Source organism: Rhinoderma darwinii, chromosome 11 (genome assembly GCF_050947455.1).
Source record: "Rhinoderma darwinii isolate aRhiDar2 chromosome 11, aRhiDar2.hap1, whole genome shotgun sequence".
Classification (NCBI taxonomy): Eukaryota; Metazoa; Chordata; class Amphibia; order Anura; family Rhinodermatidae; genus Rhinoderma; species Rhinoderma darwinii.
Genome location: NC_134697.1, coordinates 51,524,185 through 51,545,539, shown reverse-complemented (window position 1 = coordinate 51,545,539; position 21,355 = coordinate 51,524,185). Strand labels below are relative to the sequence as shown.

The window sequence follows — 21,355 nt, the reverse complement described above, 5'->3', positions numbered from 1 at the left end:
ATCCTGAGAAACCCTGCTGTGCATTCAAGGAATGAAAACCCAGTATTCGCCGAGCTTGAATACCAACTGCTGTGTATGTTACAGATCACAAGAGTATTATCCATACTAACATTGTTATTCCATTTTACATGGGTCAAATTAAAAGTTAAATTTTATTCACTATTCCTTCCTTTATATATTTGCTTAAAATTTCGAGGGTATAACGGGAACCAGCCTGTTGTTTACTTACTGGGAATAATCAATTTATATGATAGACTGGTGGTGACACTACACTGGCCCCCTAATAACAATATTAAAGGTGTTGCCCAGTCATAGGGCGGTTTTTCATACCGATGACCTATATACAGGATAAGTCATTAGTATATGATCGGTGAGAGTCCGACACCCTGATCACCCTAGTTTCGGACCCCCCACCGATCCTATGCTGATGACCTCCTGTGCTGTAAAGCTGAGCTGTCATCATACTATGTGGCCCTGTTTTAAGTGCAGGATAGTATGGGGACACGTCTGCTCTACTATTAGCCTTAACGGCACAAAATAATATTGTGCTGTTTAGCCAATACAGCTTAATAAAGAAACAAGCAACTTTATAATTATGATTTGCTTTAACTATACAACACCCAACGACTAGCTCTAATTACTACCAATATATCATGCGATGATTAACATGTATTTATCAGTGAAATGCACATGGTTACAATCTGTGTCTTCCAGTCAATCACCTTTGCTATAGATAGTCACTGCCTGTTTGTAGGTTAAAGGGAATGTGTTGCCAGAAAAACATGTTTTTTTAAAAAAAATTAAACATTTAGTGTGTGGGTGATTAAACATTGTTCAAATTTTTTTTATTTTTTTCACGAGTCAGGAAATATTATAAATTCTAATTTATAATACTACCCATTTTTGGTCACTAGATGGAGCTATTCCCAAAATTGCAGCATTGCAACAATGGGTTAAAAGCCCTCGCTCTAGTGAGCTCTCAGCATCCCCCCCTCCTTTATCCTGGCTAGTGCCGGGATAAACGAGGGGTTTGAACGGTGTAACCTCCTACGCTGTGTGTCGCCATTTTTTGAGCTAACACACAGTGTAGTAGGTTTACATACAGTAGTAAACACGAACATACATTGAAATCTCTTACCTGCTCCTGCCGCCGCGGCTCCCTCCGGCCCGTCCGCTCCGTTTGCTGCCGCTGGTCCAAGTGCACAAATCCGGAAGCCGCGACCGGAAGTAGTAATATTACTGTCCGGCCGCGACTTCCGGTCCACAGGAAAATGGCGCCGGACGGCGCCAATTTCGAATTGGACTGTGTGGGAGCGGCGCATGCGCAGTTCCCACACAGACGCCGTACACTGAAGTCAATAGGACGGGAGCCGTTCGCAGTCCCTATGGGACTGTGACTGCCGTATTCCATGTCTGTATGTGTCGTTAATCGACACAGACAGAAATGGAACAAAAAATGGCAGCCCCCATAGGGAAGAAAAAGTGTAAAAATAAGAAAAAGTAAAACACAAACACACAAATGAATATAAACGTTTTTAATAAAGCACTAACATCTTTAACATATAAAAAAATAATTTGTGATGACACTGTTCCTTTAAGGGTGGTTATAAGTTACAATCGTCCGCTTAAGACCATTATACATTAAAAACGTTGTAACCTGAGGCCATAGTAATTTGAGGGAACCCTGTATTTGCTATGTAGCCACACAAACTGTTTCACCACTGCCATGTAAGCACAGCACTTGCAGAAAGTATTCATTACAGTGTAAAAATTCCTTAAGGAATAATAATGATGCCAAGACCGTTTTCAGTAACCCCTAAACATATCCCCTCCCTCAAAAATCAAAACTATAAATTGTGTTTAGGAACACACAGGAGATTTTATCTGTTCTGAAATCTGTTCTAAATCTTTTCTACAACCATTTCTCTGAGCAGCTTGGAGATCTTCTAAAGGATTGGAGGAGACTCAATGTAGCGCTCACACGGGCCAAGCACAAGCTTATAATGATAGGCTGTATTCCAACTCTGTCTCGCTTTGATTCCCTGGAGAAGCTGATTTGTCATCTACGCAGTGAAAACCTCATATCCTTTTTGTGATATTTGCACTAGACTGGCATTCCAGACGTAAACCGTATGTTCTTGTTATCCAAGTGCATAACTAACCATGAGTAAAACTTTGGTGACCATGACGAGAACTTAGTTTTGCCTCTATACATAGTCAGAATGCACAGGGAATATTGTGCCCAGTTTTGGACACTTGTGTAAAAGGTCATACCTAGCGGAATGGGTGAATTACAGTACTAAGAATGATTATCAAACTTGGGGTTAATCAGTTTGGGAAGATCTAATTACAGGGTACAAATATAACAATGGACGGTACAGAGATCCTTCTAATGATCTATTTATACCTAGGCCTGTACCCGTCCTCTACGGCTAGAAGAAAGGTTTCTACATCATCATAGACGGGGTTTCTTTACTGGGCAACGGTTAATTTGTTGATAATTGGTTAATGTGAATGGTCCTTTAGCTGTCCCTGTGAAAAAACACTGGTCACTGGTGTTTTTTCTTCTTCCCGTGATCAGCAAATTGAGAATCTCTGCATGGTCAATGGCTTGTGAGAGGAAAATCACCAGTGACCAATTGATTTCAGGTCCCTTCTAAATTTGATATAGATAGTGTTCTATAAAAAAAGAACTTTATCAATAATGGAAAGTAAAGTATCCAGTGATCTAGGTCCCCCATTCGCTTAACAATTATAACTTGTGGACCCTACAACTGAGATGTATTGTCTCCAGTTAGCTGTACAGTAACGGGGGAGCCAGCAGGCTGCGGTCCGAACAGTGTTTTGCTTTAGTGTTGAGTGATGCAGGGCTCCCTGGAACTCATATCCTTGGGTTATTTGTTAACATTGTAGTAATGTATAGCAGGGCTGAAATCTGACAGTCTTGTCAAAAAAGCAACAGTTTTTAGGTTTGGTTTCTATTCCTTAGCACCAGCACATTTTCAATCTCCCTCCAGGAGCCCATGAACACTTTCCAATGTGACCCATGCAGTGGAGTGAAGAGTGGATATCCTTCCAAGACTTCCGTATGATGTTTACAGTTCATTTTCTTGAGAAGGAAGATTCTTTCTCAAAAAATCATTGTCGTTTTTGTGTATTCTGTCAATGCTGCTGACAAAGTCCTTCATGTAAACACTTTTTGTATATAGTCCATTTCTTTCTCTCTATTTCAGTTGGATATCAGATGTAAATGTAGACGTTGAAATTGAATTTTCATTACTTGTATTGATTATACGAGCACACGCCGGACCTCTGTTTCATCCAGTCATTTCATGTTCTTTCTTGATTGCTGTTTATATCAGTTAAAATAAGCCCGTTTTAGGCCCTTTTCACATAAAAAAAAAACAATCTACCTCAAATTTCCTTTGTGAATTTGAAGGCAGATTTTGACCTGCCTGCACTTTTTTTGCCGCGGATTTCGCGGCCATTGAGATCCATGGGCAAGAAACTCTGCGAAAGCTGCTTTTTCTGCCTCCCATTGTTTTCAATGGGAGGTCAGGTGGATCTGCAGCAAGAAAGGACATAACACTTTTTTTTCTTACTGCGATCGGCTAAATGCCGCTCAGGAAAAAAAACTGCCTCCGATTAAAATCAATGGGGAGACGGCTTCAGCCGTTCTATGCCGCTGATTTCGGCGCGGTTTCCGCGTCATAATCGGCACCAAGAAACCATGTGTGAACTGGGCCTTAGACTTATAGTTTCCTTAAGGTACGCTTAATATACACTAAAGGGTCCTCACATTAATGCTGTGTCGACATGAGGGGCCACTCATTCAAGAAAACCGATTTGATGTGACTAGAAAATGTTTCGATTGCGGTACGCACAATCATGCCTGAGATGGCCAAAATAAGCTAACAAGTGTTAACTGTAATTTTGTCTTTTTTGGTGTTATTTAAAGGATTTCCTAAATATTTTTTAAGTTTATACTACAATAAAATGTTGAAAATTTAAATTGTGATGTGAGTGTGTTTAATCATCCGAAGTTGTATCAATACTTCATTCAAGTCCTTAATATTTGATCATATGGTCATAGAAACTTGCAGACTTTGGGCAAACATCATAATTCTTTAATAACACACTAATATTTGCACCTGTGATGGCACTGGTTTTTTGTTTTGCATAGCTATGTACTCACTACATAAGTTCGATTAATGCAGATCTTTGATAAAGGACTTGTACAGGAGTAGATAGCGGGTTAGGGGCCAAGTGATGAAGTAGCGACCCTAAATTCTTCGACCAATTTTTTTGATATCCCCTTATGAGCCGCGTGATGGATGAAACGCGTTGGGATAATGCGTAGCTATATTTAGTATTTGTGTAGTATAGGGTGAGGGCCCCCAGGGGCCACTTTCCTGTTTAGGGTCAGATAAACAGGTCTGAAGTTCTGCCCGGTTGTTCTCTCAGTCTTTGGGTGAGATAGGGATAGCTACGACTCTCTCCTCTTTCCGCTGGCCAAGCGTCTTAAGTTTTCTCCATCTATACGCTTTGAGCACAGACAGTCAACGTTGATTCTGACAAGATCCACCCTTTTTTCAGTTAACATTAACTCATGGTGTGCTGATTTTGGTAGATTTCATATGCATCTGATCTCATTTCTGTGCATACTACGGTTTTACTGCTGGTGGATTTTTTTAGGGGGTCTGCCAGTTATCGTACACTGGAGGTCTCCACATACAGTTTATTTTTCTTGTTTGTCCTGTGAGTCTATACACATGATTTTAGGGGTAATTATTAAAGGTTATATTTTATATTCGCTACCTATGCTTTTTTCGACTTTCTGTAACTGTCCATGCACATTTTCCATCTGTTGCATTGTATTTTGGACGGGCTTGTCCATATGAGAACTTGGGAAGCTTCAGGTAATATAATATGGCATTTTATAGGATGTATGTGAGCCTTCAATGCATAAACATGTATGGAAGAATTATTAAGAGTGAAGAACTAGAAAAACAAAGTAGGCGGGGGGGCGCTCGCGAGCTGCTAACCAAGATGGCCGCATGCTGAGGTAGCTCCGCGACTCCTGGGCACAACAGCTATATAAAGCAAACATTTGAGGTGAATTCACTCGCCCTTTTACCCTTCTTCTTCCTCCGGAAGATCTTCTGCCCGGATTGTTCATGGTTCGGAAGAGCGCAGTGGGCCGAAAGGACTCGAAACCGGAGTCCTCCGTCCCTGCCCCCCAGCCTGAGACTGCAACTTCGCCCGCCATGTCGGCTGTTTCGGACGACGATATACAGGCCTCGCCTGAACTTATTGCAGGCTCCCAAGAAGACGGCTCGCAGATACCTGAACCCCAGTTCACCACCAGGGACGCTTCTTTGCTGCAGAAATTTAAACAGCTCCTGCAGCAAGAATTGCAGCTCACCGCTTCTAAGCTGTCGAGAGATCTTACCAAAGAGATACGTGAACTGGGAGCCAGGACAAACGTCTTGGAAACTAAGATGGACGACACCATTGAAGTTTTGAATGCGCACGATGCCGAATTTGATTCACTGAGAGCAGACCTGGATTCAACGATGCTACGCCTGGAGGACTTCGAGAACCGTGCACGACGGGGGAATCTCCGGATAAGAGGTCTGCCCGAGACATACGAGGACCTTAACTCCTCCATTACGGCCCTATTCCAAGAGCTGGCACCGGATCTCCCGGTGGATAGGCTGGAGATGGACCGGGTTCATAGGTCGCTAGGCCCTAAACGACAAGATGGCAAGCCACGAGACATAGTGGTGAAGCTCACTTATTATGCCACCAAAGAAACCCTGTCTCAAAAGGCTAGAGCCACATCGTCCCTAAAGTTTCAGGGCCACGAGTACCAAATATTTGCGGACCTTTCTCCGATAACTATACAGAAAAGGCGAAATATGAGAAACCTACTGGCTGTTCTACAAAGCCGCCATATCAAATATCGATGGGGATATCCTTTCAAGCTCCAATTCTCTCTAGCCAACAAATATTATTCGGCCAGCACGGCAGATGAGCTTCGGCAAATTTTGGTCACCCTACAGCTTCTACCGACAGACGCCGCCCGATCAGGTCAACTTTCTCAGGAACGTCGTGATGGGCCGCCGCTACGTCCTATTTGGAACAAGGTCCCCCCCCGCAGACCACCCGGGAGATCTGGATCCGTTTATGATATCCGAGATGACCCCGACTGATGGATGAGTACTTTTAACATGTTTCCACCCTGTATATTGGTTCTCTTGCGGCGGGGACTGATCTATTTGCTGAGTGGCGGGCGGTAGTGGAGGCCATGTTTTGCTGTATCTGGAATAAGTTTGCTGTTTAACTAGATGCAAGGTTTATTAACTTGGCACTAACCATTTATTTTTATTTTTTCTATTAATGTGGTTGTCGTTTTGCTGTCCTGCCGGCTAGACATACTTTGCCTTGCCTTTTGGCGGCACTGTGTGTATGACCTGCAGGGGGTCAACCGGCAAGATAATTCCAAGTAATTGTTGCCTTGATTGATGGCTATGTTTAATTTTGGTTATATGACTGAACGCGACTCGGCGTGAATGGTCCGCCATCTTACTTGGGGCAGAATGTTCTGGAAATTCTGTATCTGGAATAAGTTTGCTGTTTAACTAGATGCAATGCTTATTAACTTGGCACTAACCATTTATTTTTATTTTTATTTTTTCTATTAACGTGGTTGTCGCTTTGCTGTCCTGCCGGCTAGACATACTTTGCCTTGCCTTTATGCGGCACTGTGTGTATGGCCTGCAGGAGGTCAACCGGCAAGATAATTCCAAGTAATTGTTGCCTTGATTGATGGCAATGTTTAATTTTGGTTATATGATTGAACGCGACTCGGCGTGCCTGGTCCGCCATCTTACTCGGGGCAGAATGTTCTGGAAATTAATGTTCCCTCCCCCTGGCCCATACTCCCTCGCTAGTTTTCCCCTCTCTGTCATTGCTTTCCCCTATATGTCATGACATGGTGTTTAGGTTCACCTCAACAGATTGCCGTTACCACACCTTTGTGCCCAGGTGTTGGCGAACCCGAACTCTATCAGTAGTATCCCCTGTGCTACTGTCCACCCTTTTCGGTCGATTTTCGGACGAATTTCCCTCTTCAGTTTTCCAAATGCATATTTGTCTCTACACCCCTTTTTACCTATTCTGTTTCTCCCTCCCCTCTCTTTCCAGCCCTTCTTTCCCTTTCCCCCTGCCGGTCAGAACTCATTATAAAATCATCAGATCATACATATGGCTACTTCTGCCTTGAAAATAATCTCTCATAATGTCCAAGGCTTCAATTCGCCACATAAACGATCGAAGGCATTTCATTTCTACAAAGCCTGTCATGCGGACATTGTCTGCCTCCAGGAAACCAGGTTCTCTGTTGCCTCCAAACCACAACATCTTAGTGCACACTTTCCTGTTTTCCATTGTTCTTATGCCCATGAAAAGCGACGCGGGGTAGTTATTGCCTTCAGAAAGAATCTCCCTTTTCTTAGTAACAAGGAAATTCTTGACCCTACTGGTCGATATGTGATTCTGGTCGGTACTCTATTTGATGTAGAGGTGACCCTAGTGGGATATTACGGACCAAATGAGTTTCAAACAGAGTTTTTTTTCTCACTTATTTAAACAGATAGATGCCAATCGAAAGGGCTTGCTAGTGGTCATGGGCGACTCAAACCTGGTAATTAATCCAGCTTTAGATAAATCCCCGACCCTGACATCATCCACACCTCAAACTTCCTCGTCTATGTTTAGTGACATGCTACAGGCTCACGATCTACATGACCTGTGGAGGGAATTACATCCCAATACAAAAGATTTTACGTTTTACTCCAACCCCCACTCCTCTTTTAGTCGCATTGATCACATATTCACGTCTCAGCGTTCATTACCACTATGCTCCGCCGCAAAGATACTTAGCACACCCTGGTCTGACCACAACCCGGTTGAGGTCTCCTTCTCTTCTCTAATCCCACGGGGGCTATCCTTTAATTGGCGACTAAACGACTCCCTTTTGACATCCAAAGACTCATTCGCACAGATTGAAGAAGCGGTTAAGGAATACTTTAACTTAAATGTAGGTTCCACGTCTTCACCGATCATACTATGGGAAGCCCATAAAGCCACCCTGCGGGGGACTCTCATTAGGTTGGGGTCTATTAAAAAAAAAAAACAGAGAAAAGAAGATAACAGATTTATACCAAACACTAGCACAAAAAGAAAATGCTTGGAAACAGACGCCTTCGCATGCTAATAAAGCGTCAGTTGAGGCTACCAGATTAGAGCTTGACCTTTTATTGACGGAACAGGCTGAACGTAAGCTACGATGGTCCAAGCAGCGCTATTACTCGCAAAGCAATAAACCGGGTAAACTTTTAGCACGTCAGCTGCGAGTTCCCGCTGCGCCAAAAGAACCGATTAGATTGCGGACAGCCTCCGGCACAATAACAGCAGACCCTAATAAGATTGTTTCCCAATTTCAAACTTTCCTTTCCAAATTATACTCATCCCCCCCACCTTTTGATCCCTTGAAGGCTGAAGGCTTGTTAGCTAATTTGGTTTTTCCAGATATTACCTCCTCTAATCTCGAAGCATTGGAAGCTGAGATATCTGAGACTGAAGTTCAGGCAGCTATCAAGGAATTAAAACCTTCCAAATCTCCTGGCCCAGACGGTTTCTCCCCATTATATTACAAAAAACTTTCTCCGCTCCTAAGCCCATATTTGACCCAACTCTTTAACACTATCAGAACTGGCACAACCCTTCGGACACCAACCCTGACAGCCCATATTGCAATGATCCCCAAACCTCAAAAGGATGCTCTTCAAATTACCAATTATAGGCCAATATCCCTCCTGAACACTGACATAAAAATTTTAGCTAAAATCCTGGCGGGTAGAGTAAACCGCTTCCTTGACGGGATTATACATGGAGACCAAGCAGGCTTTGTCCCTGGAAGACAAACAAGCGACTGTACCAAGAGAGTTATATCCTTGGTTCACCTAGCACGCAAGAGAAATGTGGCGTCAATGCTTCTCTCGCTCGACATTCAAAAAGCCTTCGATACAGTATCTTGGTCTTACATGGATTTTGCCTTGGGGAAGTGGGGTTTTGGTAGCCACTTTATGTCATGGGTGCACGCCCTCTACTCCAACCCTACTGCTAAAGTCTGTTACGCGGGCTACCAGTCTGCTTCTTTTCCTATTGAACGGGGCACCAGACAAGGATGCCCTCTATCCCCTATTCTATTTATCCTAGCACTTGAACCCCTAGCCATGATGATTCGCCAGAATCAGAACATTAGGGGACTGGAGTTAGGGGGAGTGCAACATAAATTGTCCCTCTTTGCAGATGATATGCTACTCATGCTCTCCCAACCCCTTATTTCCCTTCCTAACTTAATGCAAACTCTATCAGATTTCGCTGCTATTTCTGGACTTACTATAAACCCCGCAAAATCTATCGCTTTAAATGTTAATCTATCACAACAAACCCTGCACTCACTACAAAGCCATTTCCCCTTCCAGTGGGCCGGACACTCATTGAACTACCTGGGTATCCAGTTGACTCCCTCCTATGAGCAGCTGTATTCCGCTAATTACCCCTCCCTTATTCGCTCAATAACATCTTTGATGACATCCTGGCAATCCACCTATTTATCTTGGATAGGCCGTATTTCTGCAGTCAAAATGACCATCCTTCCAAAGCTTCTTTATTTGTTTCAAACCCTGCCAATCAAAGTCCCAGCACACATTCTGCGCCTCATCCAGAATCGGATCTCATCTTTTATTTGGAAGGGAGCACGCCCTAGAGTATCCAGGTCCACCCTCTGTTCACCAAAGGCAGATGGGGGACTGGGGGTTCCGAATGTCTCCAAATATTACCATGCAGCTATGATAGCACCCTTAACTAAATTGCATGCTTCTGCAAATATGCCTCTATGGGTGTACCTGGATATTCCGGAGATGTCGCCAACCCCGATCCAATCAGTGCCCTGGTTACCTCCCTCTTTCCGCTCCTCCCACCTATCACCCCCACTCATGCACATTTTATCGGTATGGGACTCAGTTAAATATTCTAGCAGATTGATCTCGCCGCATCTTCCCCTCCTTTCCCTGTGGCATAACCCTTTATTCTCCCCAGGTGCAGACAATTACCAAGCCTTTAAATGGTGGTGGACTAGTGGTATACTCAGAGTCCATCATCTTCTAACGCCCACCCATTCCCGGATTCTCTCGTTCTGTGAGCTTCAGACCTCTCAGCAGATTCCCAACGGCGAAGTGTTCCGATATCTACAACTTAAGAATTGGATTACTTCTCTTCTCCACAACAAGACTGCTTCAGACTCTTACTCACAGTTCGAGCGAATCTGCGAAAACAACCCTAACACTAAAGGGATCATATCAGTCTTGTATAAATGGCTCCTTAACAACCCCACACCTGTTCCCCACACATACGTGGATAGATGGCACCGGGATCTGGGGGTGACGCTCGAACCAGCAGATTGGCATAATATCTGGAGTATAGTATCACACTGCTCCATTAACACAAATATTTTAGAATCGGCTTATAAAGTCATGATGAGGTGGTATTTGGTTCCTAGCCGACTTGCACGTGCCTTTCCCACCTACCCTGCCTCTTGCTTTCGTGGTTGCCACTCTCCCGGTGACATGCTCCATATTTGGTGGTCCTGCCCTAAGCTTATCCGATTCTGGAGTAGGGTATTTGGTCTCGCCCAAAGTCTGTTTGGCATTATTATAAGAAGAGATCCGAAGATAGGCCTTCTCCATCACAAACCCCCAGAGCTTACGAACGCACAATTTCGGTTATTCTCTTATATCCTTTTGGCTGCAAAAATAACTATAGCCCACTCTTGGAAAAAACATACAGTAACTTTTGCAGGGGTTAAAACTAGAATGGACCAGATGTTTGTGAACGAAAAACTCACAGGAATCTTACTAGATAGGGTTGCCGGGTTTGAGTCGCTTTGGTCGCCCTGGATTAGCTACGCATACCCTCACTTACCTGCCAATATGATCACTGCTTATTAAGTCCAGTGACTTTTCTTTTCATTCTAGATTTCTGACCGGCTCCTCCCCCCTTACCAATCCCAGTTTTCCGCTATATTCTTCCCAACCCTTCTATTCCCCCCTTCTCTGTCTCTTGTTGTATAGGATGTTTCCTTTTCATATATTGATCCTGCATTTACTGTCATTGCATTCACGAATGCTTGTCATTTTGTTTTTTATAACAACATTATAATTCATTGAGTGAAATGGTTTATATTTAATTTTATTTTAATCTGTTTTTGATATATGTCTTTTACCTAAATGTAAAAATGTTCAATAAAATTTGTTGAAAAGAAAAATAAAGTAGGCTGTCTTCTCATATTAATGGGTGAATATTCACATGTCATTTGGGCTTGTAAATAAAGCCATTTGTATGTACTCCACCTGTTTACTTCAGCCATTACCCTTGGACATTGAACAGCACTTTGTGTATGGCTCAATTTTTAAGCAGTCTATATAATTCTAAATTCACACTGCAAAATTATTTCTCACGCATTTATTAATGTCAATTGCATAATCATTATACTGAACACTAAATCAGGTTAACACAATAGAAATGCAGCCCACAAGACTGATAAATTTACAGGTATAATGTACAAAACAGTAGCTCAGATAGGGTGCAGTCACACGCAGCAGATTTTGTTGCAGATCTTTCTACGACCGAAAATCCGTTCCAGTCATCTGAATGGAACATGTAGAAATCCATGTACCTACTGCAGAAACAACCCCATTCAGATGACCGTAACTGAATAATCAGGAGTGCATCACATTATTTTTCTACGATTACTTAGCCTTGGATGTTTGCACCTGGATCCAATGACATCCGAAACTTTTGCCTATGATTCTACTACCACAGCCTCCATCTTATCACAAGTCACTAACCCATTTGATTTCCTCCGTATTCCATCACCTGAATTACGAAAATGGGACTATGGGAAAGAACTCTTCTTTACCACAGATTGAATAGGACACCACGCGGCTTCCGAAGCCATCTTAGACCAACTTTCCTCTTGGAAGATAGTAAATTTTGTGAACATTTAAAAAAAATTCTGAACAAGTGTTCCTCGGATCTCATTGTCTTAACCATAGATATCTACAGAAGTCACTGAAGGAATCTGACGACAAGATCAAGGCACTAGAACAACAACTTTCTGCCTCCCTCATACCTAGTGACTGGGACAACGTGAAGACACGTACCGATAAGTCGATCAAAGAATACACCAAATCCATTGAACACGGAAAGAGGGAGAAGTTTCAAAGAGACGATGGTGACTACCTAAACAGGATATATAAATGGCACGACGACACCAATTTAAAAAACCCCTGGCGCCGGAGACTCTACACCACTGGTAATATTTCTAGCTCCGGGAGCAATACACTGATAGAAAAACAACCTCATCGCCATTTTTGTCCGACCGCCTAGAAAGAGGCGGGCCACCAGACTGGTGGGGAAGAGAAGAAAGGGGTCGCGAGACAGGTGTCCAGATGATATCCCGGGTAAGGAAGACCACCAAATGGTCAATATCTCCTCCCACACCCTGACTCCTATAGAACTATGGATATTACAAAGGGGACTGTCCCACTGCCCCCTGTAACACGTTCCTAATAGAACAAAAGCTTAATAGGTTTTACAGGACATTGAGACTTACAGCTATCTTTTACTAGCCTAGGTTTTACAAAACAAAAGTAACTTCTGTCCACCAAGAACCTATCATGCCACTGAAGCATTAATAGAATAAATACAGAGAGATACCAAAACCATTTTACACGACTACAGCCTAGGCTTTCACCTGAGAAAACCAAGGCCCTTACATAATTGAGCCAGAAGAATAACGATAAAACCAGCTGCCAAGGGTGGGTCCATAGTGATTCTTGATCGCAAGGACTATCTGCCCGAGATGGAACACCAACTAACAGATACCAACACATACAAAAAAAGTTCCTTCTGATACCACTATCCATAACAACATTTTCTCTATCCTGAACCATCACCTTTAGGCTGGGCTCACACGACCTATTTTCAGGCGTAAACGAGGCGTATTATGCCTCGATTTACGCCTGAAAATAGGGCTACAATACGTCGGCAAACATCTGCCCATTCATTTGAATGGGTTTGCCGACGTACTGTGCAGACGACCTGTAATTTTCGCGTCGTCGTTTGACAGCTGTCAAACGACGACGCGTAAATTGACTGCCTCGGCAAAGAAGTGCAGGGCACTTCTTTGCAACGTAATTTGAGCCGTTCTTCATTGAACTCAATGAAGAGCAGCTCAAGATTTACGAGCGTCACAGACGCCTCGCATAATAAGAGGAGGAGCATTTACGTGTGAAACGAGGCAGCTGTTAACAGTCTGTCTTTTCACACGTAAATGCCTGCTATCGTGTGCACATACCCTTACGGTATGCTCACACGATGAGAGGCATTTACGTGTGAAAAGACAGACTGTTAACAGCTGCCTCGTTTCACACGTAAATGCTCCTCGCATTTTGCGAGCCGTCAGACGCTCGTAAATCTTGAGCTGTGCTTCATTAAGTTCAATGAAGAACAGCTCAAATTACGTGGCAAAGAAGTGTCCTGCACTTCTTTGCCGAGGCAGTCCATTTACGCGTCGTCGTTTGACAGCTGTCAAACGACGACGCGTAAATGACAGGTCGTCTGCACAATACGTCGGCAAACCCATTCAAATGAATGGGCAGATGTTTGCCGACGTATTCTAGCCCTATTTTCAGGCGTAAAACGAGGCATAATACGCCTCGTTTACGCCTGAAAATAGGTCGTGTGAACCCAGCCTTACAAAGGAACAATTGACCAAAAAACACACATTCCTACAGAACCCCTAGCCAGTCACTCCAGTCTTTTTTTTTTTAATGTTTCACCAAAGAGTCACAGATCCCTACAAAACCCACACGGCCGACCAATAGTGGCCTGCACTCAATTCTTTAATTTTTTTTGTCCGTTTTCCATGAAAAGGTCCTTACTCCATACTGGCATCTTTTCATACTCCCAATTACTACTGAGCGTCTGGTAAACGCCACATCACGCTATCTTTATCCACACAGGTACATACTTCGTCAGCTTTTCATTGTATCTACGCCATGGTCTAAATGGGTGTTCTCCTACCCATCCTCCTACAACCAGTATATGCCATGATGTCTTTTAGAACCTAAGTCTTTTTTTAATAACCTATATATTGCTCAAATTGACAGATTGTAACCTAACTTATCCATCTATAAATAGTATGTTTCTATGTTAACTTTATGGCTTTTAATATGTTCCTATCCAAACCTTATTTCCCAATTTTACATATTGTACCCTAATCCATCTGCAACTATCCAAGGCTGGCATGTTTCCGTGTAAGCTTTACACCTCAACCACATTATGGGATCCCCCCCTAGTCTGGTATTAATATTAGGGCTTTGTTTTGTATTTCTTTCTTGTAAGCTGCTTTACTGTCATGCTAACCCTATTGGGTATATAATGACTGCAATTTATTTTTTATATATTTTGCTTCCAATCCTGATAAATTAAGGTGAAACTATTTTGAGATTATTTATTTGCCATATGTAAATGTAGATTGGTGTTGTGTTACACACAGGATACGTGTGATACAGGTCAGGAGTGTATAGGTAACTTTTTGTTCAGTGGGAACATGTCCCTATAGATGCAAAACATTGTTGTAAATGAAGGTTGTATAAATTAAAGTGGATCTGTCAGCTGAATATGCTGATCTATGTAAGGCCGGCCTATTAGTTTTAGGTCCGTACTTCCAAAACGGCATAATATATTTTTGTGCCGTTTTGGTAATAGAAGCGATGAAAGATTTATACCAAACTCCCAGTTATGAGTCCGAGGTATTCATGAGGGGGAGCACTCCCCTCTTCTTCCTCACAGTAATTCACAGCTTGCTTCTGTGTATACAATCATCAATCACCGATGAGGGGCCTGGGGAGCATTCTCCTCATGAATACCCTGGATTCATAAGTAGGCGTTTGGTGTATTTAATCGCTTCTAATACTGAAACTGCACAATTTTTTTTTTTTTTTTTATTGTAGTTTTTTCGCTCAGATTTTAATAATAGGAGTAAGAACCTGTAGCTGTAAATCTTGACCTTACATAGGGCAGCGTATTCAGCTGAAAGATCCGCATTAATTATATTAAATGCTATGCCCCCCCCTCCCTTTCTTTCCCTAACTCTCGTAAGTTAACACTGAGAACTAGTGTTAGGTAGGTTTTGGAAAAAGAAGCTCCACAGTTATATAATTGGCAAAATTTGTTTGAGTCTGAAGTCATTCATCTCCTGGAAGGTAAGGAAGCTCAAATTTATTCCTCAAACTTTTCAGATGTATAGTTTTCAAACAAAGTAACTACAATACTATTTAATTTTTAAATTGCAATTTAATAATGGCATGCTGTATGCAATATACAAAAATATCCATGTGATATGTGCATGTTCCTGTTTTAAATTTGAATTAGAATTAAATTGATACTATGACAACGTGGTGTGGTAAAGAATTTATTATAATTTTGTTAGGACAGGTCTTTATTTTATTAACTCTAATTTTAATTTTTTTTAGTTTACAATTCCTATTTCAATCATGCTTGTCGATTTTTATAAATATGATACATTTTTGTGTAGAATAGTGGTTAATACAGTAGGTGGCACATACAGAACTATGTGGAGGGTAGTCAATCCGTTCATAGTTTCAATGGCGATGGATTTACAACCTAATCAGAAAACGTGAACATCCTAAATTGTCCAACTCAGAAATGTAGCTATCTTATTCTAAAAATATTTATATATTGTATGTTTTTACATCTAGCACAAAGTTCCAATCACGTAGGTACATTACAGCAGTGATTTTAGCCATCAGAACTTTGGCAGGTAACTTACAAGTAATACAGTAGAGGTAGCAACAACTAAGGGCTATATGGCCAACAGTACTGTGGTGAGACTTTCGCCTTAACAGAGAGACATTAATCGGCACTGGTGTTAAAAAGTGGAGGAGTTACCCATAGCAACTAATTGGGATGTTGCTTTCATTTTGCAAAGTGGCGTTAAAAAAAAAAAAAAGTAAGAGATCTGAAATTCGATGGTTGATGCACCAATTCCATATTACTGTGGTTTGCTAAATATTCTCCATAGAATTAGTGTACATAAAAAGTTGAGTAAAGCTACCCATACACGTACAACAGCTGTAGGCTGGACATTCGTTTGGCCAACATCTATTCCTACTGACTTTCCCATACACATGCACGCTCCACTCGCCCAAGCGTGCATGTGTATTCAATGAAGAGGTTGGATGCCTTTTTTCCCTCCACATCTGCCGTCAAGGGAGCGTCGGTAAACCCCCATGCACATCAGATAGTCGACCATTCCCAACAAAATCTGGGAGTTTGGCCAATTTCTAATTTGTAATGTGATCAAGTATGGTGAAATCCAACATACCATCATTTTTATTTTATTTTTTCTGCCAATGGAGGATGTCAAAAGACCATTTGGCTACACCCATACACATTAAATTGTTTGTGAAAATTAGCCCAGCTTTAGTGCCAGTAGGACATATTAGAATGTATGGTCATCTTCATTGCTGATCCCAACAATTTACTTACATGATTTTGTCATTAGCAAATGGATGTGATCACCAATAAGGTTGTGGAGAGATGAAAAGAAGCTCAAGCCCCACCACAGGAAGACTGCATTTCTGTCTGTTTTATAAGGCGATGCTGCATGTAGATGTATACAAATCTTTCAGATTCCTAATTAGAAAGCTCTAGGTAGAAATATAGTAACCACAACACAGAACAGAGATGAGATAACCGGAACAGATGACGGATATAAAAGTCAAACACGCTCTTGACTAAGTAAAATTTAAAGAATTCTGTGATCCATTCATATGTGGATAGATAGCATTACTGTTTCTGTATGATGGTTCTGTGATGTTCCTGGATTTATACTCCGATTCCCAGTTTTCCTTGTCTTCCTTCACAAGCTGGCCTAGATTACTTGGATGAATTTCCTCCCAGCTTATTTGTTTCTCCTTTAAAAAAAAAAAAAAAAAGACAAAAATGCATAAAACAATGTTTCTGCCCATTTTACGCCATTCATCTATCATCATACATGCAGTTCTTACAGTACATTATTGGAGTAAAATAGCATGGAGTTGGAACATGAGAACAGTATAATTAAGCAGCAGAAGGCAAGGTCAGGGAAGCTAAGGTAAAGGGGGATTCCACACATAAAGGAGGTGGTATAGAGTGAATAGGCGAGGATGGGCAACATTCGGGTTATGTGTTTTTTGCCACAAATTTTTGTAAAAAAAATATATTTTCCATTGGTAAAATCAGTATACTGAACATTCACTATGCAGGGAGAAGCTGCTGCTGATTGCAAGCGGCTCTCTGTTCTCACACTGCTGCCCGAGCACGGCTCTATTGTATTGTCCTTTTCCTCCCGCACGACCACACTGGCTGACCATGCCAGTCCCTGCATTACATGAATGGCTTCCATGTACTGCTATATTTCCTCAGGAGTAATAAGTGGCAAAATGCAGCTTCTCTGTGATCCTGTAATTGCCAAACCAGCTTGTAGTAAAGAGAAAGTAAGTGTATTGACTAATAATTGTACTACTACAAATGGTTGTACTACTTATATCACATTGAGTAACAGCTAATTGTCAATAGGTGTTTAAATTCAGGAGATGAGATTGGAAGGTGCTTTGTCCATTAAATAAAGGCACACAATGCCAAATCTGTTCTCAAAGATTGGTTAGTGTGAACCATGCCTCGAGGCAAACAACGTTCAGAAGACCTCAGAAGATGTTCTAGAGAGGCATGAAGCTGGAAAAGGCTACAAAAGCATTGCTAAATACCTGGTATGGCCTAATATTTACGAATTGCACACATGGGGCCTTTATTAGGCTCCTGGCTGCTATGTAAACGCACCGGTACCCCGTGATCACGTCGCAGGTGTGCCAATAAGGTGACATAACTTAGATGCCGCAGTCGCATTTTTCCGCAGCATCAAAGGGGTTAAACTGCTGGACTCTGACTACCCTTCTATTCCGGCAGGAGCCATGCCGTGTATAACCCCTGCCACTGATATATATATATATATATATATATATATACACACACATATGCCATGGCAAAATGTTCTCAGGATACTGGGCAGGACACAGCTGGCAGGAAGCCTTTGATTCTCTGTCTCCTCAGCAGGCAGTGGGGGGCATAGTATCGGTATAGTATTGCTGAATTCATACAGGACAGGATGTTCACAGCACCTGCCCCCCTGCTCGTTCGTGAGTCGGGTCGGTGACCTCATATAGCAGCGCCGACCTGCGGAAACCAGGTGTGAGTGCCACTATTGTGTCTGCGACTAGCTTGGAACGAATGCACCCGCTGTGCTTAAATAGCCCAGCCACTCCAATACAGAAGAGCTGTTCAGACACCGAGTTCAGCAAGCCAGCACACCACTACCACTCTCCAGCACAGCTGATCGTGGCCACACTACACCCCTGGACAACAAGCAGGCTGCTAAGTATCCAGCCCTTCCCCACAACGAGCAGCAGTAGCTTCATTAACCCTACTCTGCAATGACCCCCTGCTTTTGTATAACCATAGCGTGTTCGGGAGGAACTCTCTGCCCTTCCTGCGCTACATTGTCTCAGTTCGTGGACTCCAGATGGATCCAGAGAAGTTGAAGTCCGTCTTAGAGTGGCCACATCCACAGGGTCTTCCGTCAATACGATTTTTGGGATTTGCATACTTCTACCGACAATTTATCAAAAACTTCTCATCTCTGACTGCTCTCTCGTCCAATCTCTGCGCTCCGGCGGCAGAGTCAGTATTTACCAACCTCAAAAGTCCTTTCTCCTCAGTCCTTCATTATCCTGACGCATCTCGGCAGTTCTATCTGGAGGTGGATGTGTCTTCTGTTGGTGCTGGAGGATTGCTGTGTCCAAAAACTCCAAAGGCAAGACGGTGGCTTGTGGCTTCTTTTAAAAATTATTCTCTCCTGCGGAGCGCAACTATTCCATCTGGGATCGGGAGTTGCTGGCCATCAAGTTGGTCTTAGAGGAGTGGAGACTTTTGCTGGAGGGCTCTATTCACCCGATTTATCATTTTATACGGATCACAAGAACCTCACGTACCTATAGTCTGCACAACGGCTAAATCCCCGCCAAGCCAGATGGTCACTGTTCCTCGCCCGATTTCAATTCTTGCTTCACTTCCGATCATTTGAAATTCATGAGTAAATTCCTCAATATATCATAGATCCTTCTAGGATTATTGCCGCTAACCTTATGCAAATTAGAGACATTCCTCCTGGAAAGACCTTTGTTAGTCTTGCAGAAAGGAAGAGAATTCTCCACTGGGGACACCGTTCCAAACTGGCTGGGAACTCGTGGTAGCTTGTCATGACTTGTGGTCCACGCTGCCTAGAGATGTTGTGGACTATGTATCCTCATGTACAAACTGTGCCTTGAAGAATTCTACCCACTCCAAACCTGCTGGTCTGCTCCTACCCCTACCTGTCCCTGAGGCCCCTTGGCAACATATCGCTATGGACTTTATTACAGACCTTCCTCCTTCAGCTGGATGTACTACAGTCTGGGTAGTGGTGGACTGTTTCTCTAAAATGGCACATTTTATTCATTTTGGCTGGTCTTCCAGAAAAAGAACACTGCACATACATACCGAACCTCAAGCCAACTGTGAAGCATGGTGGAGGGAGCATTGTGGTTTGGAGCTGCCTTAAGGCTTGGACGCCTTGTGGTCATTGAAGGAATATTGAATTCCAAGGGTATCAAAAAATTTTTACAGGATAATGTAAGGACAGCAGTTTTGACTTCAAGCTGAAAAGGTGTTGGGTGATACAACAAGACAATGAACCAAAGCACACAAGTGAATCAACTAAAGAATGCTTAAAAATGAATATTTGTGTTTTGGAATGGCCAAGCTAGAGTCCTGACCTTAACCCTATCGATATGCTGCGGAATGACCTGAAGAGGGCTGTGCATCAAAACATCCCAGAAATATTGATGAACTGAAACACTCAATGATATACATGAACAGTACAACTGTTTGTGTTACTAGTCTAGTTAGATATCTTTCTCTCTGTAACTAGATTTAGAAAACAATTTATAATATTTGTGTTTTATTACATATCTACCATACATTATATTTTACGGTGTATCTTATAGACTACTCTAAGGGAGCCTAGAGAACGGGTATTTGCTTGATATATATTAAGATTGAAGGTTGAATCAAACTATTGTACTCTTCTGCCCTCATTGTTCACCTCGCAGGTGGGCCACTCACATCTGCTGTTGTCATTTTATATATTCGTAATACCAACTCACGTGATGGATTTGTTGCAGATTCACAGCAGATTTCACCGCTTGTACGTTGAAAAGGGTGAAAAGGATTCTCTTTGAACATCTGTAATTAAAAGCATGCTGCGGATTTAAAAATCTGTAGTGTGCCCTAATCCGATGCGGTAGAAAATATGTGGCAGTTCCATTCTATTTGCAGGGGGGCTAAGATGTGAAATAAAAAGGGTATGTTTACTTAAAATGTTCCTCGGTGTGGATGAAATGTGAACTATTGCAGCTGTGCTTGTCATGTTTCTGTATATCCTCTATCGGAGCAGGTGTGTTTGTAGAAGCTCAGAAATTAATGACCACAAAACTCACCTTTGCTATATTGTTTGGTAGATTATCCATCAGGTTTGACTGCTTTATCTTGTTTGTTTCCATAGTCTCCAATTTTATCTCCACAGTTTCTACTTTTCTCATTATTCGACTAATAGACATTTCAAGTTGCTGTAGTCTTCTCTGAAATCTGGAACACAAGTAACATGTTTCAATGTTAAATAAAAAGCAATTAAATTCATGTATAAGGCTGCTTGCTGGTGTGTATCCACTTTACTGATGTGTGTATGTGGAGACATGAATGTGGATGCTAAATTAAAGAGGCTCTGTCACCAGATTTTGCAACCCCTATCTGCTATTGCAGCAGATCGGCGCTGCAATGTAGATTACAGTAACGTTTTTATTTTTAAAAAACGAGCATTTTTGGCCAAGTTATGACCATTTTTGTATTTATGCAAATGAGGCTTGCAAAAGTACAACTGGGCGTGTTGAAAAGTAAAAGTACAACTGGGCGTGTATTATGTGCGTACATCGGGGCGTTTTTACTACTTTTACTAGCTGGGCGTTCTGACGAGAAGTATCATCCACTTCTCTTCAGAACGCCC

The 21,355-nt window shown here is 42.2% G+C and overlaps 2 protein-coding genes across 2 annotated transcripts in view; one reads left to right on the top strand and one right to left on the bottom strand.

The window, feature by feature from the left end:
* Positions 1 to 4,012, top strand: part of DNA2 (DNA replication helicase/nuclease 2) — a 42,669-nt gene extending 38,657 nt beyond the window's left edge. The window contains exons 20-21 of the mRNA XM_075841433.1: positions 1,935 to 2,083; positions 3,001 to 4,012. Of these exons, the coding sequence (XP_075697548.1) occupies positions 1,935 to 2,083; positions 3,001 to 3,043 (192 nt within the window). The 3' untranslated portion in view covers positions 3,044 to 4,012. The remainder of the gene's footprint in view (positions 1 to 1,934; positions 2,084 to 3,000) is intronic.
* An 11,577-nt stretch (positions 4,013 to 15,589) lies between these two features.
* PKD2L1 (polycystin 2 like 1, transient receptor potential cation channel) overlaps positions 15,590 to 21,355 on the bottom strand; it is a 42,119-nt gene continuing 36,353 nt past the window's right edge. Inside the window, exons 14-15 of the mRNA XM_075841432.1 lie at positions 20,793 to 20,940; positions 15,590 to 17,135 (exon numbers count right to left, since the gene is read on the bottom strand). Coding sequence (XP_075697547.1) covers positions 16,956 to 17,135; positions 20,793 to 20,940 — 328 coding nt within the window. The 3' untranslated portion in view covers positions 15,590 to 16,955. The remainder of the gene's footprint in view (positions 17,136 to 20,792; positions 20,941 to 21,355) is intronic.